Raw genomic sequence first — 14,069 nt, 5'->3', positions numbered from 1 at the left:
TGCATTCTCTAATCTGCTGTTGATGCTAGTGTCTTTTTCGTTTTGGTTATTGTATTCTTCAGCTCTGATTGGTTCTTTTTTTATTTTTTTCTTTGTTGAAGTTCACACCGAGTTCATCCATTATTCTCAAGCCTGGTGAATGTCTTTATGACCATTACTTTGAACTCTGTATCAGGTATATTTATTTCCATTTCATTTAGTTCTTTTACTGACGTTTTGTGTTATTCTTTCATTTGGAACATATTCCTCTTTCCTCATTTTGTTCGACTCTCTAGTGTTTGTTTCTCTGCATTAGATAGGTCAGCCATGTCTTCTGGTCTTGAAAGTAGTGGCCTTGAAAGGGTAGAAGAGGTTTTGTGGTGCCCTGTAACACGACCCTCCTGACCACCCATCAACAGAACCAGACACTCCAGGGGTATCCCCTGTGTGAGCTGGGTGTACCCTTCTGTTGTAACTAGGCCATGAGTGCTCCGGGGTCATTGGTGGGTAGGCTGGCCCTCATCCCAGCTGGCTGCAATGACAAACTGCAACTCCTGCAGATGCACTGGTGGGCACTGATGCCCCCAGTGCAGCTGATTGACAAGTCTGGCTCTAGCTGCAGGGCTGGCTCTCCTCTTCCCCAGGACAGGAGTCACTTTGAAAGTGCTGCCTGCTAGGTGTGACAGGGCAGTAATCGTTTTCTGGGGACACGAGTCCTGACCAAGACTCTACTAGGTATTGCAGAGCAGAAGTTGCTTTGAAGGGGTGTCTGCCAGTGTGGGTGGAATGAACAGGGACCATCCACAGGGAAAGCTGGGGTGGGGTGAGCAGTGCTAGAAGGTAGATAGAGGGTGTCAGAACTGGCTTATTTGTCTGGCCAGCTAGGCAGAGGGGGTTAGAAATGGTGCTAACTAGTACCTTCTTTCCCAGAGAAGGTGCCTACAGATCTCTGCCCCTGAAGCACCTGCCCAGAAATTAGCCCATAAATCTTCATGTATAACACAGGTACTTTTCAAACTGCTGCTTCTGTACTGAGTCTCGGACCAAATGACAGAGCACAATGGCCCTTTGAAAGTGGAGTGTCAGTTTCCTGTAGCCCTCTGGCTCTTCTGGAGTTAAGCCCTGCTGATTTTCAAAGCAGGATGTTATGGGGGCTCATCTACCCTGTACAGGTCGCCAGGGTAAGGGGTGCCCAATGTGAGGGTGATCCCCTTGTAGGAACTCTATACTTGCATTATCCCTCTCATTTGTGGGTTGTCCCTCCTACCCTTCTTAATGTGGTTTCTCTATGATTTTAGATGTGGATGTAAAATTAGTTACATTATATGTAGCTGTTGCCTCAAGTGTGTCCATGGAAGGAAGTGAGCTCAGGATCCATCCACTTCATCATCTTCCTAGAACCCCTTAAGATGCTTTACATTTAACCCATTTTCATGAATATGATTATACAGTATATATAACAATTAGTTACATCTGAAGTGATGTTTGATAGTAGCTGTGTTTCGGCTTACAGAATTTTATTTTTTTCCCTTAACCCTGATTGTATATATGCCTGATGTTGCTATTCTTATTATACAGGAGAAAGAAGAACTGTGCGGTAGCACAGTTAATGTGAAATTTATGCTATTTGAATAGAACATACAACTACAGAAGGGCAAACATAATCTGTTTGGGTTGTTTTGTTTTGTTTAGACTCCTGGGGTTTTTTCCCATTTTTTTCTCTTAATTTTTATTTTTTATTTTTTTAAGTAGTCTCCACGCCCAGCGTGGAGTTCCAACACAGGGCTTGAACTCACCACCCTGAGATTAAGACCTGAACTAAGATCAAGAATCAGATGTTTAACCGACTGAGCTACCCAGGCACTAATCTTTTAATTTTTAATATAGAAAATTCAAACCTACAAAAGTAACAGAAGTATAATGACTCCACAGCAGATATCCATTGTTTAAGCTAAATCCCTACCACCTCGCCAATTCCTGTATTATTGAAGAAAATCTACAGAAGCTCATTTCATCTAAAAATTTCAGTATATATTTTTAAGAGGAAGGATTCCTTTTTAAAATCTCTTAAAATTGTATATTTTAGGGGCACCTGGGTGGCTTAGTCGGTTAAGCGTCCGACTTTCGCTTAGGTCATGATCTCGCGGTTCGTGGGTTCGAGCCCCGCGTCGGGCTCTGTGCTGACTGCCAGCTCAGAGCCTGGAGCCTATTTCAGAGTCTGTATCTCCCTCTCTCTCTGACCCTCCCCTGCTCACGCTGTCTCGATCTCTCTCTCTCCTAGAAATAAAAAAAATAAAAAAAAATTGTATATTTTATGTAATAAAAATAATCACAATATATGTTGTCATATAACATGATCACAAAACCATGCTCACATTTTTGTTAAATAAGTTAACAGTAAGTCCTTAATATTGAATATTCAGTTAGTTTTAATGTCTGTTTGACTCATATATACCATAAATGGTTTGTTGTTGTACTTTTATACTTTGCTGGTTTGATTGGAATACAATAGCACTATACAGTGGGATTAATTATATCTTTAAAGCCTCTTTTAATCAGTTTCTCCATCCCGTTTTTTCCTTAAAATTAATTTTTATTGTTGTTGGTTTATTTATTTTGAGAGAGAAAGCAAACGCAAGCGGGGTGGGGACAGAGAGAGAGAGAGAATTCCGAGCAGAGTCTGAGCTGTCAAGCACAGAGCCCGACGCCATGGCTCAAACCCACCAACCACAGGATCATGACCTGAGCCTATATCAAGAGCCGGACACTTAACCAGCTGAGCCACTCAGTCACCCCTCTTTATAGTTATTTTTTTTTATTTTTTTTTTTTTAAATATTTTGTTTATTTCTAGGAGAGAGAGAGAGAGAGACAGCGTGAGCAGGGGAGGGTCAGAGAGAGAGGGGGTCACAGACTCTGAAACAGGCTCCAGGCTCCGAGCTGGCAGTCAGCACAGAGCCCGACGCGGGGCTCGAACCCACGAACCGCGAGATCATGACCTAAGCGAAAGTCGGACGCTCAACCGACTAAGCCACCCAGGCGCCCCTATAGTTATTTTTTAATGAACTGGGTTGTCATATCTCTGAGCTGTAGTTTAACACATTAATGTTTTTTTTTTTATATTTCCTTTAAATTAATAACTACTGTTTTACTGTTTGGCAGCTACCAGGTAGAGAACTGATCTGATTATTTCAAAATTCTGGCAAGGTATCTTTTTTCATCAGAAAGTATCTGATGTCTAGTTGATTTTTAATTGATTGCCCATTAACATTTTAGTAACCGTAAAATAAAACCTCACAGTCTTAGCACCCTAACATAGTAATTTTTGTTACTTAAAATTATCTTCTTAATAAGTCATGTATTAGGAGATTCTGCCTATGTATTAGGAGATTCATAGGCAAAGCTGTGTTTATTATACAGTATTTATTTTTCCCCAGTTTTATTCAGCCAGCTCTCCCTTCAAAACTTCACTTTCTGGAATCTGACCCTTAACTAGCATTATAAGGATCCTTCCTGGGATTCATATTGGCAATACTCATCTATTTAACTTAAGCCTACATTGAATTGTATTCTGATCAACCATCAGAGCACAGGTCTTCTTTCCCCTTCATAGCTGCATTTGAATCTATCAGATCGCAGACAAAAAGAACCAAGGACTCTGTCAAAGAAAGGGTGGTGTATAGTTAGGCAGCTTTTTAATATCTTGTATTATTAGGCTCCCTTCCCCCTTTTTTTATTATTACTTTTTTACACCTCTAAACCTCCCCACTTTTTAAATTTCCAGTTTGTTTTCTCCCCATGAAACAGCAGTGCTTAAAAACAATCAGTTCATGATGTGGAATTCATATTTTTTATGTGAATATGTTTATATTAATAAATAATACTAGCAGCAGCATTGATTTTGCCTGGTCACATTATTATTTTTGCTAGATAATATGATAGCCTGTACAACCTCTAATACTTAGAAAAGTTTTTTCTTTAATGTTTATTTTTGAAAGAGAGAACATGAGCACACGTGCAAGCAGGGAAGGGGCAGGGAAAGGGAGACAGGGCATCCAAAGCAGGCTCTGGGCTGACAGCAAACAGCTCAGTGCCAGGCTTGAACTCATGAACTGTGATACCATAACCTGAGCTAAAGTCAGAATCTTAACCAACTGAACCACCCGGGTCTTCCATAATTCTGTGAAGTTTTATCCCCACTTTATGGATAAGGTAAGTATGGCTCAGAAATTTTTGATAAATTTGCCTTCAGTCACGCTGAAAACAGCTATACTAATATGAAACTAGGATGATCTTGGTTTTTTAATTTAATTTCATTTTTTACATTTATTTGTTATTGAGAGACAGAGAGAGACAGAGCACAAATTGGGTAGGGGCAGAGAGAAGACAAGAATCTGAAGCAGGCTCCAGGCTCTGAGCAAACTGTTAGCTCAGAGCCTGATGCAGGGCCCAAACCCACGAACCACGAGATCATGACCTGAGCTAAAGTCGGTCACTCAACCTACTGAGCCACCTAGGCGCCCCAGGATGATCTTGTTTTAAAGCCTGTGGCATTTTTTTTTAAGCCTGCGGCATTTTTATAGTGAGACTGAGCTAGATATGTGTGAACGGAAATTTCCCTTTCCTTTTTTTTCAGCCGTGTAAGGTTGGTTGAGATCTTCAAGGCCTTTTACTAGAATATTCTTATAGTCTGGGATTCTAGGCTTTTAGCCAACTGAGACCTTGATTTTCTATTTGGTGTGCTGTAAACTTCTAAGAAATATCCAGATGGATGAACCACCTAAACGTGATAGGATTTCTGCATAAATCTTGCAAGCTTACAGAATCTAACTCTTCTTACTTAATATAACGGACTTCCTGTTTTTGCTGCCTCATTATAATTGAGTGTCTGAATAGTACATTAAATTTATAAAGCACATGTAGGATCATTAGAATATAAAATGGAATACCTTCTTTCTTCTGCTAAGCCTCCAGTTTCTTCATCCCCACTGTGAATGTTTCCTAAATTTGGTTTTAGGTCAGTGGTCTTCTTTCACCATGTATGCTAACCTACTTAAATTGTGTCATACAGACAAAATAGGCTTCCTCTAAATAGGGTAGAAAAATTCCCACCTAAAAATTGGTTTTCCTTTTGATCTGTTGCCTGGTGGATTTTTCTCAAGGGTCATTTTAAATTAGAAGAGCCCTAAAATATTTATATATCAATTGTTTGAAAAATATTTTTACTTTTCTAAAAGTAAATTGATCATCTATTTTAGAGTGATGAAAATGAGCAAGAACAGCAATCAGATACAGAAGAAGGATCCAACAAGAAAGAAACTCAGGTAAAGAGCATTATTTTTTATCTTTACAAGTATTCATATTTTTCAAGGATTACTATTTGCTTGTGTTTATATTTATTCATGCAAGACTGTTACTGCATACTGTACCTGCATGCTGGGGACAGACTCAGCATTTCTCTGGGATCAGGGGTGGACAGACAGGAAAGGAGAATATTTTAGCGGCAATAGAAATATTCTGGATCCTGATTGTAGTGGTCTTCTGGATATATAGAACTGTCAAAACTTATCGGACCATGTACTCTAAGTGGATAGCTTATTATACGTAAATTAATATTCAAAGTTGAGGGGAAGATATCCAAAAGATACCCAGAAGGTGGATACATTACCAGACTCAGATTTTACTTTTGTAAATGGCAAGTTATATTCTAGAGAACACAGTAGGTCTTTTTAGCTTTCTTTATATTTGTTTAGAAATTTACTGTAATAGACTTTTATATTATCACTACTGATCGTGCCAACAGTCTTCTCAAAAAGACATTTTCTTTTCCTCAGTGATGAAGAAACTAAGGCAAGTTTGAATGATTTAAAAGGTTACATAGCTAGCAGATATTGAAGGTTTGTTCCCAGTAGCTATTTCCCCCCCTCTAGTCCCTCTTGTTTGGCTGTGGAGAAAGCGGACATGCTTTAAAGAGCTCTATACATATAGAGTAAGAGCTGTATAATATGAGTTGGCTCTAACCTTCTAAGCCTAGCACTGTCTAACCTGAAATAGCATTCTGGTCATAGCATCTTTACTTTTGACTTGAAGTTCCTAAATAGAGCTATTAAAATTCTTTGCAGTCAGCAAGGATCTAGAGTAATATGAAGTGATCAGAAGTTAGTTACCTGTGCTACGTGACTGTGGGTGTTACTTTCAGGGCCAAGTTTCCTGTTTTGTCCTGAAAGGTACTTTTATTTTATAGTTAGGTAGCCACACAGATATTGAGGAATTAATTACTTCCAAGGGTAAATTATTTGCAGGGTAAAACTATCACTTTTAAACCTTTTGCCTATCAATTGTCAGCACTCCCCCAGTTACCCTATGTCTTGTTTTTATTATATTCTGTAAACGACCATTATCTTCCTTTCCCAGTACTACCCTATGAATTCCTGTCTTTCAAGAAAATCATTAGACAGGTAAAAAAGAGGGAATGGGTTAGTAAACCATCCCCAGCTGGCACTTCTCACTGCTTTATCACATAGACCTCACATCCCACCAGGCTGGGATCGAAGGGAAAATATTTTCTGACTCCCAGAGTTGTGACTTTGAAGCATAGTGAGATTTATTGTGTTTTAAGTTTTACTGTTAATTAAGATTGAGTAGAAAATTGTTTCTAAGAAGAAACATTTTCTTAGTTCCAAATAATTTAAATAGATTTTTATCATTTTAAATAAAGGATTATTTAGCTCTTGTTTTTGTGCTAACATTCAGTTATAAGTAACGGAAAATCCAACTCAAACTGAATGAAACAAGGAGAATGTATTGTGCTCCAGTTACATTACACAACCCTTTATGTCAGCTTCAGCCTCAAGCTGGTTTACCTCACAGGGCTGAGATTATAATTGGCTTAAGCCAGACAAGGTCCACTGCTAAGATAGTATAGCCATTTTGCTACTAACATGGGCCATATACCATCTTAACTAAACCAAATGACTGGTACACCATGAGGAAAAGGAAGAATGGAGGTTGGTACACTAACAATGTCTTCTACAATAGACTAGAAAAGTGCTTCCACCAGTATGCTACTCTCTTTTTTCTTTCTCTTAAGTTTTTAATGTTATTTTGAGAGAGAGAGAGAGAGAGAGAGAGAGAATGTGGCAGGGGCAGAGAGAGAGGGAGACACAGAATCTGAAGCAGGCTTCAGGCTCTGAGCTAGCTGTCAGCACAGAGCCTAACATGGAGCTCAAACCCACGAACTGTGAGATCATGACCTGAGCCAAAGTCAGATGCTTAACTGACTGAGCCATCCAGGTGCCCCTGCTACTCTCTTTTTAAAACTTGTAGCATCAGCCCTTACTTTTCTGTGTAAAAGTATTAGCAGCAAAACTCCTCTGTGCATTTTCTGAAATAGTGTCATCATCACCTCAAAGTGTATTTGATGACAGAACTTCCATTTGGGTTATAGAATCCCAACCACATTACAAAATGGTGTATAGCATGTACTTTTTTGCTTCAAAGATAAGTAAATTGTATAAAAAGATAAGTAAATTGCCAAAAAGTTCTTGAAAATTCTCAATTGCATATGAAGCTCAAGCTGTCTACATTCAGGATATAAATTAAAAGAAATTAAGGTTCAATTGTATCATAGAAAACTGCATTACTTTATCATAATATCCATTGTTATTAGGATTATGTATTGGGGCTCCTGGGTGGCTTAGTCGGTTAAGCGTCCGACTTTCGCTTAGGTCATGATCTCGCGGTTCGTGGGTTCGGGCCCCGCGTCGGGCTCTGTGCTGACTGCCAGCTCAGAGCCTGGAGCCTGTTTCAGTCTGTGACTCCCTCTCTCTCTCTCTCTCCTAGAAATAAATAAAACATTTAAAAAAAATTAAAAAAAAAAAAGGATTATGTGTTATAATTATTATAACATTATTTCTAAAAATGGGGCTTCTGTTGCTTTGATTATTGCGATTTGCTATCATTACGTTATTAGATAATAAAATTTTTACCCTGCAGAGGACATTAGTAATAAATCAAGAATTTAAGTATAGGAGTATCTGGGTGGCTCAGTCAGTTAAGCCTTCGACTTTGACTCAGGTTATGCTTGATCTTGGGCACAGATTCGAACCCAGCATTAGGCTTTGTGCTGAAGGCTCAGAGCCTGGAACCTGCTTCGGATTTGTGTCTCTCTTTCTCTCTCTGTCCCCCCTCTGTAGTGCTGTCTCTCAAACATTAACAAAAATTTTTTAATGATAAAGGAAAAGAATTTAAGTATAACACCAAGGCAAGAAAAAAAAAGGTTAACAGATTTGATTATTTAAACATGTAAAACTAGAATATGACAGAAAAGATACCCTTATTATAAAAGTTGAGGCACATTTACTTAGTTAAAAGTGAATAATCTTAACCCTCTTGTTAACTTTTAAAACATTAGTATTTGTACTATTAAAACACTCACATAAAAGGGAAGTAGAGACAAGATCCATGAAATTAATAAGTTTTATAAAAGAAGAAATATAAATGGCCAGTAAATTTGAAAATGCATTTAACCTTGGGGCACCTGGGTGGCTCAGTTGCTTAAGCGTCTGACTTTGGCTCAGGTAATGATCTTGTGCTTCGTGGGTTCGAGCCTTGCATCAGGCTCTGTCCTGACAGCTCAGAGCCTGGAGCCTGCCTCAGATGCTATGTCTCCGTCACTCTCTCTCTCCCCCTCCCCAGCTCATGCTCTCTCTGCCTCTCAAAAATGAGTAAACTTAAAAAAAAAAAAAAAATGCATTTAACCTTAATAACCAAAGACATGACAGTTAAAAATGTAATTAGCAAAGGTTACTAATGCTCAGATTTGGTATGATTACTGCTAAAATAGGCTTTTTTATATAAGATTTTGGAACTGTAATAAATTCATCCTTTACAGGGATTAGTTAACAATACAAATCAGAAGTTCACATATATGTGTATCCAAAAAAGGCTAACAGTAGTTGTATAAGAAAGTTGGAGGCACAGGGAGTTAAAGTGAAACTTTTTTATGCTGTGGTACTTTTATGTGACCTTCTGGCACTGTAATAAGGATATTTTTACTTTGGAAAAATAATTTTGTGACACAGGAAGCAAGGACATTGCTATATGAAATAAGGACATATGCTCAATAAAATAAGCTAGTCACAGAGTAGACATACCATAGGATTCCATTTACATGGGGTATCTAAACTATTCAAACACTGACAAAGTACAGTTCAGATTTACAGGAGTTGGGGGTAGAAGAATATGGGGAGTTGTCCAATGCATGTAATGTTTGTTTTGTGAGATAAAAAGTTCTAGAGATATATTGTACATTAAGGTGAATATAGTTAACACTATTAAGCTATACTCCTAAAAGTAGTTTAGATGGTGAATTTTATATCATGGGGTTTTTATCCCAATTTCAAAAATGTAAACAATGACTGGTGATCACACAATGGTTTTTAGAGACAAAGAAATTAAGTTTGAGTGATTTCTGTGACTTCTTGTAGAGTTTTTTGTTCTTTGATTTTTTTCTTAAACTTAACATCAGTGAACCAGAGTGCAAATTGGTGAGGTGAGAGGTGATGTTTTCATTTGATATGTACACATTTTATTTCACACATGGATATTTTTCTTAGTTTGAATAATATCTCTTGGGTTTTTTTGGTTCTGTTCTTTTTTTTTTTTTTTGAGATATAATTGACATATTAGATTGATTTAATTCAGGTCTTAAAGATAGTGATTCATTATTTGTATATATTACAAAATGATCACCACAGTAAGTCTAACTAGTTAACACATTCCTACACATAATTATACATTCTTTTCCTTGTGATGAGAACTTTCAAAGTCTATTCTCTTAGCAGTGTATGAATTTTAATCTCTTGAAAATTGAAATTTCACTTCAGAATTGTTAATTGTATAAAACTAATGAACAAATCAGTGAAGTAAAACATTGGGTTAAAAAAAACAGGAAGCAGGTGAAAAATTAAAAATTGGGTGGTTTTTTTTTTAATGTTTATTTTTGAGAGAGACAGAGCTTGAGCAGGGGAGGGGCAGAGAGAGGGAGAGACACAGCATCTGAAGCAGGCTCCAGGCTCTGAGCTGTCAGAGCCTGATGTGGGGCTTGAATTCATGGACTGCAAGATCATGACCTGAGCTGAAGTCGGACATTTAACCAACTGAGCCACCCAGGCGCCCCTAAATTGGTTTTCAATTTCAGTAGACTAGTAAGGCATTTTTAGCCCAAGTAAGACTTTAAACAATCCCAAAGGAACCCGATAATTTTACAGTGCATTCAGAGATAAACATAATGGAAAAATACAATTATCTAAATTCAGGAATTTCACAAACCATTCTTTTTTTCCCTTTTCTTTAGCAAACCATTTCTTAATAGTTATCTTATAGAAAAGCATAGATTCAGCTAGTGCTTTAGTGGAAAGAGAAAGAGCTAAGGATGACTACCAAAAAAACTTTGTCCCCTACTAAGACCCTATTAATCATTTCACTATTTAGATCAGAAGAGTTATGAAACATTGACATATAGCATACGTCTTACTTGAGAAAATTAAATCCTAATTTCCTACCCCCTAATTGCTAAACCTGAAGGAATTTATAGCTAGATTTCTAGAAAACAAATTTTAAACAAAATATGTATATTCTACATAAAATATCTTAGGTATTCATTTGTTTGCTTCTTATGTTATTGCTTCAAAAACATAAAATGAGAAAAATAGTTGCTTTGAAGTATCATGTAGTAAACTTGACATTTCTTAATATAAACATACTATTTTCTAGTGCAGAGTAGGTATAAGTAATAGATATATGTCTTAGTCTCTCTCTTTTTATCTTCTAATTAAAAATATTATGTGATGGCATATTCAGAAATTCATAAAAGATGACCATAAATTGCCAAGTATAATTAATTGTATTGGTTGTTGTGCATGAAAAAATATATAGTGACTCTGTTCTAGAACTTACAACATATAGAATAAATATTTAGGTTAGTTCAGTAGTGTGAAAACAGCATAAATGTTATGTTAATTTTACTTGATCAATCAAGTTAATAAAAGTATAGAAATTTAGTATGCCTGTGTTTTTCTCTTTTTTTCTAGACGGATTCCATTTCAAGGTATGTTTTATATTTTTACTGACTCTTATATTCTTCCATTTTTATTCTGGGTTGCTTTTAGATACTTAAAAATTTTGTGAGTTGTTAGGATTATTTGAATAATAAAAATCTGTAGATGTTTAGACGACCTAATAACTGTTACCAGCTTTCTTTGTCAAAGCCTTTACTTCTATTCTAGTTCAATAGTCACAGTACCTCACTAAGAAAGAAAATTTTTTGTTAAATCCTTACAACAGTGGTAATTTCTAAGTATTCCTAAGCTTTCTAAGTTACTTCAGTGTTAACTGTTTCATTATTAACAGCAAGGGCTTATGGAACCCACCAGAAATGTATTTGATGAGGTATTCTGAATCTTCTCTCCAATTCCTGCCTTAGGCAAAAGAAAAACAGTGGAGACACTAAAAACTGTCATCTAGCTCACAATTACTCACCTTTTAGAGAACCTCCACAATGTCCTTGAGTCTAACCTCTGTTCTGTTTCTCTCACCCATAATTGTTAACCAAAGCCTTATAAAACCAAGAACAAGTTTTGTATAGTAATGATTCCATTGAATTGAAATGTGGAGGCAGTAGCTTTTATCAAGAAAACGTAACCTGAGTTCAGAACAAGATAATAAGAGAATTCTCATTTACAAATGAGATATGTTCTTTCTATTTAGGGCAGACCTATTATCTGTTAATTTGGATAGAGTAGTTTATCAAATCTAAGATTTTTAAACAATTATATGCTACTTAAAAGAAAAGTGCTACCAAAAACTATAATACACCATCAGTTATAAGCTATGTTCTATGTTCTGATTTCAGAGGCTTTAAAATGTAGAGAAAAATGTACCGTTTAAAATTGTTGAAATAATTTATTGTTATGTGAAACCAGTTCTGACTTTTGGATATAGATATATTGAATCTCTTCCTCAAATAATGGCAATTAATAGTATTATAAATAACTTCCTACTTATTAATGTTTATTAATGTTTAATGTATTAAACAAATGTATTTAGATAATAGATGAAGGAATATGTTATCTGCTCTTTTGGAATATCAAGTTAAAATGTAGGATGCGTAATGTGAACTGTAAAAGCTTATAATAAAGATTTTGACTTTAATTCATCTTTTAAAGATATGAAACCAGTTCCACATCAGCTAGTGATCGGTTTGATTCCTTGCTGGGTCGCTCTGGATCATACAGTTACTTAGAAGAAAGAAAACCTTATAGTAGCAGGCTAGAAAAGGATGACTCAACTGACTTTAAAAAGGTAATTGGGTTACTTAGCTATATTTAATTTTAAAAAATTATGTTGATATATTTGTATTTGGATGTTATTCCTGGAACTTATTATGAATCAATATCTTGAATAACTTAATTTTCAGTTTAATTGTTTTTTTTGTGGGTTTTTTTGTTTTTGTTTTTGTTGTTTTTTTTTTTTTTTTGGTAAAGAAAGAGACTTAATTTCACACTTAAGTGTCTCTGGCCAGTATGGTGGTACTGTGATTGAGCTGCAAAGAGGAGAGGCATGGGGGCTGAGGGTGTTTGTGTGTGTATGCACACACATTTTTCTTTACCTATTTGTTAGTAAGAGGTAGCCAAAAAAAGAATAGAGCTTTCCTAAAAGAATAGAGTTTTTCCTAGGTAACTAAAAACCTTGTGGTAGCTTAAGTGCTATTACAGATTAAGGATGGAAATAAGTCTTGGAAACTCAACAATCTAGGATTCTATCATAATTCTTAATATTTTGAGCTTAGAGGGGCGCTTGGGTGGCTCAGTCGGTTAAGCATCCGACTTCGGCTCAGGTCATGATCTCATAGTTCATGGGTTCAACCCCCACGTCAGCCTCTGTGCTGACAGCTAGCTCAGAGCCTGGAGCCTGCTTCAGATTCTGTGCCTCCCTCTCTCTCTGACCCTCCCCTGCTCTCTCTCTCTCTCTCTTTCTCAGAAATAAATTTTAAAAAAAACTTTTTTTAATTAAAAAATATATATTTTCAGCTTAGAAAAAGCCTGATGAAATTTGTTGGGGGAAAAAGAAGCCTTGTGATATTTGTACATGTTCCCCAGGTATTGGGCAGCTATTGGTATCACTTTCTTAACAAACCAAGTCAGCAAGAGTAGGAAGGTGGGAGGGCGATTTACATTATGAATAAGATTGTTGTTCGTTCGGTAAAGAATTGAACACTGAACTGTGCTAAATGGTGAGCTTATACTCATGGGCAGTAGAGTTGGAGATACTGTCCTTGCTCTTATGGATATCTTCCATGTAGTGGAAGAGAGAGACATTATCATACAGTCATAGTAATAAATGTATAATTTAAAAATAGAAACATTTATCCTGAAGTAAAGGATCTGTTTTCTAAAAGTGTGTAACAAAGGAAAGTTACAGGGCCTAGAAACAGGTGTTCTGGAGAAGTGAAGCTTCAGAAGCAATCCCTTAAGGAGATTAGTTAAACTGGCAGAATGGGAGAAAACCGTTTTCTAGGTGGAATGAACTGCAAAGACATAGACCTGATGGTATAATGGCACAGGATACATTGAAGTAATTAAATTTTCAGTATGGCTAGTAGAGCATGGAGGGCATGGCTAGGGATGGAGGTGTGAGATTGCAGGTAGGTGTGCAAGTCAAGACCAGACCAGACCTGCTTTAGAGGCTGTTTTAAGGATATCTTTATATTGAGAGCACTGGGAAGCTGTTCAAGGGTTTCTAATGTCTGAGGGTTAATTGGCATATGAAATTGAGATGGTAATTTGGAAAAGTTAACTCTTGCTGCTATGTATAGAACAAATTAGAAAGAGGTCAGGAAAACAGTTTTAATATTAGAATAGTCTAGATAGAGATGATTTTAGCCATCTATAGTGGTAGTAGTAGAGATGAAGGGTATGAAGTAGTAGCTTCAAGTGTTATGAAACTTCAAGAAATATTTCACTTTCCTTTAGATTTGAGTCAAAATAATACAATTATAATGATAAATACAACTGATGCTCCATCTCAGTGT

General features: G+C 36.5%; 1 protein-coding gene across 5 annotated transcripts in view; it reads left to right on the top strand.

Annotated features, from left to right (window-relative positions):
- The window catches only part of PPP1R12A (protein phosphatase 1 regulatory subunit 12A), a 160,345-nt gene that overhangs the window by 133,226 nt on the left and 13,050 nt on the right, over positions 1 to 14,069 (top strand). For all 5 annotated transcript variants that reach the window (XM_039235548.1, XM_039235549.1, XM_039235547.1 and 2 more), the window contains 3 exons: positions 5,236 to 5,301; positions 11,071 to 11,087; positions 12,205 to 12,340. In XM_039235548.1, coding sequence (XP_039091479.1) covers positions 5,236 to 5,301; positions 11,071 to 11,087; positions 12,205 to 12,340 — 219 coding nt within the window. The remainder of the gene's footprint in view (positions 1 to 5,235; positions 5,302 to 11,070; positions 11,088 to 12,204; positions 12,341 to 14,069) is intronic.

This window comes from Hyaena hyaena, unplaced genomic scaffold, assembly GCF_003009895.1.
Source record: "Hyaena hyaena isolate Hyena2069 unplaced genomic scaffold, ASM300989v1 scaffold_99, whole genome shotgun sequence".
In the NCBI taxonomy this organism is placed as follows: domain Eukaryota; kingdom Metazoa; phylum Chordata; class Mammalia; order Carnivora; family Hyaenidae; genus Hyaena; species Hyaena hyaena.
The sequence above is the reverse complement of the archived record's forward strand: the minus strand, read 5'-3'. Positions and strand labels throughout refer to the sequence as shown.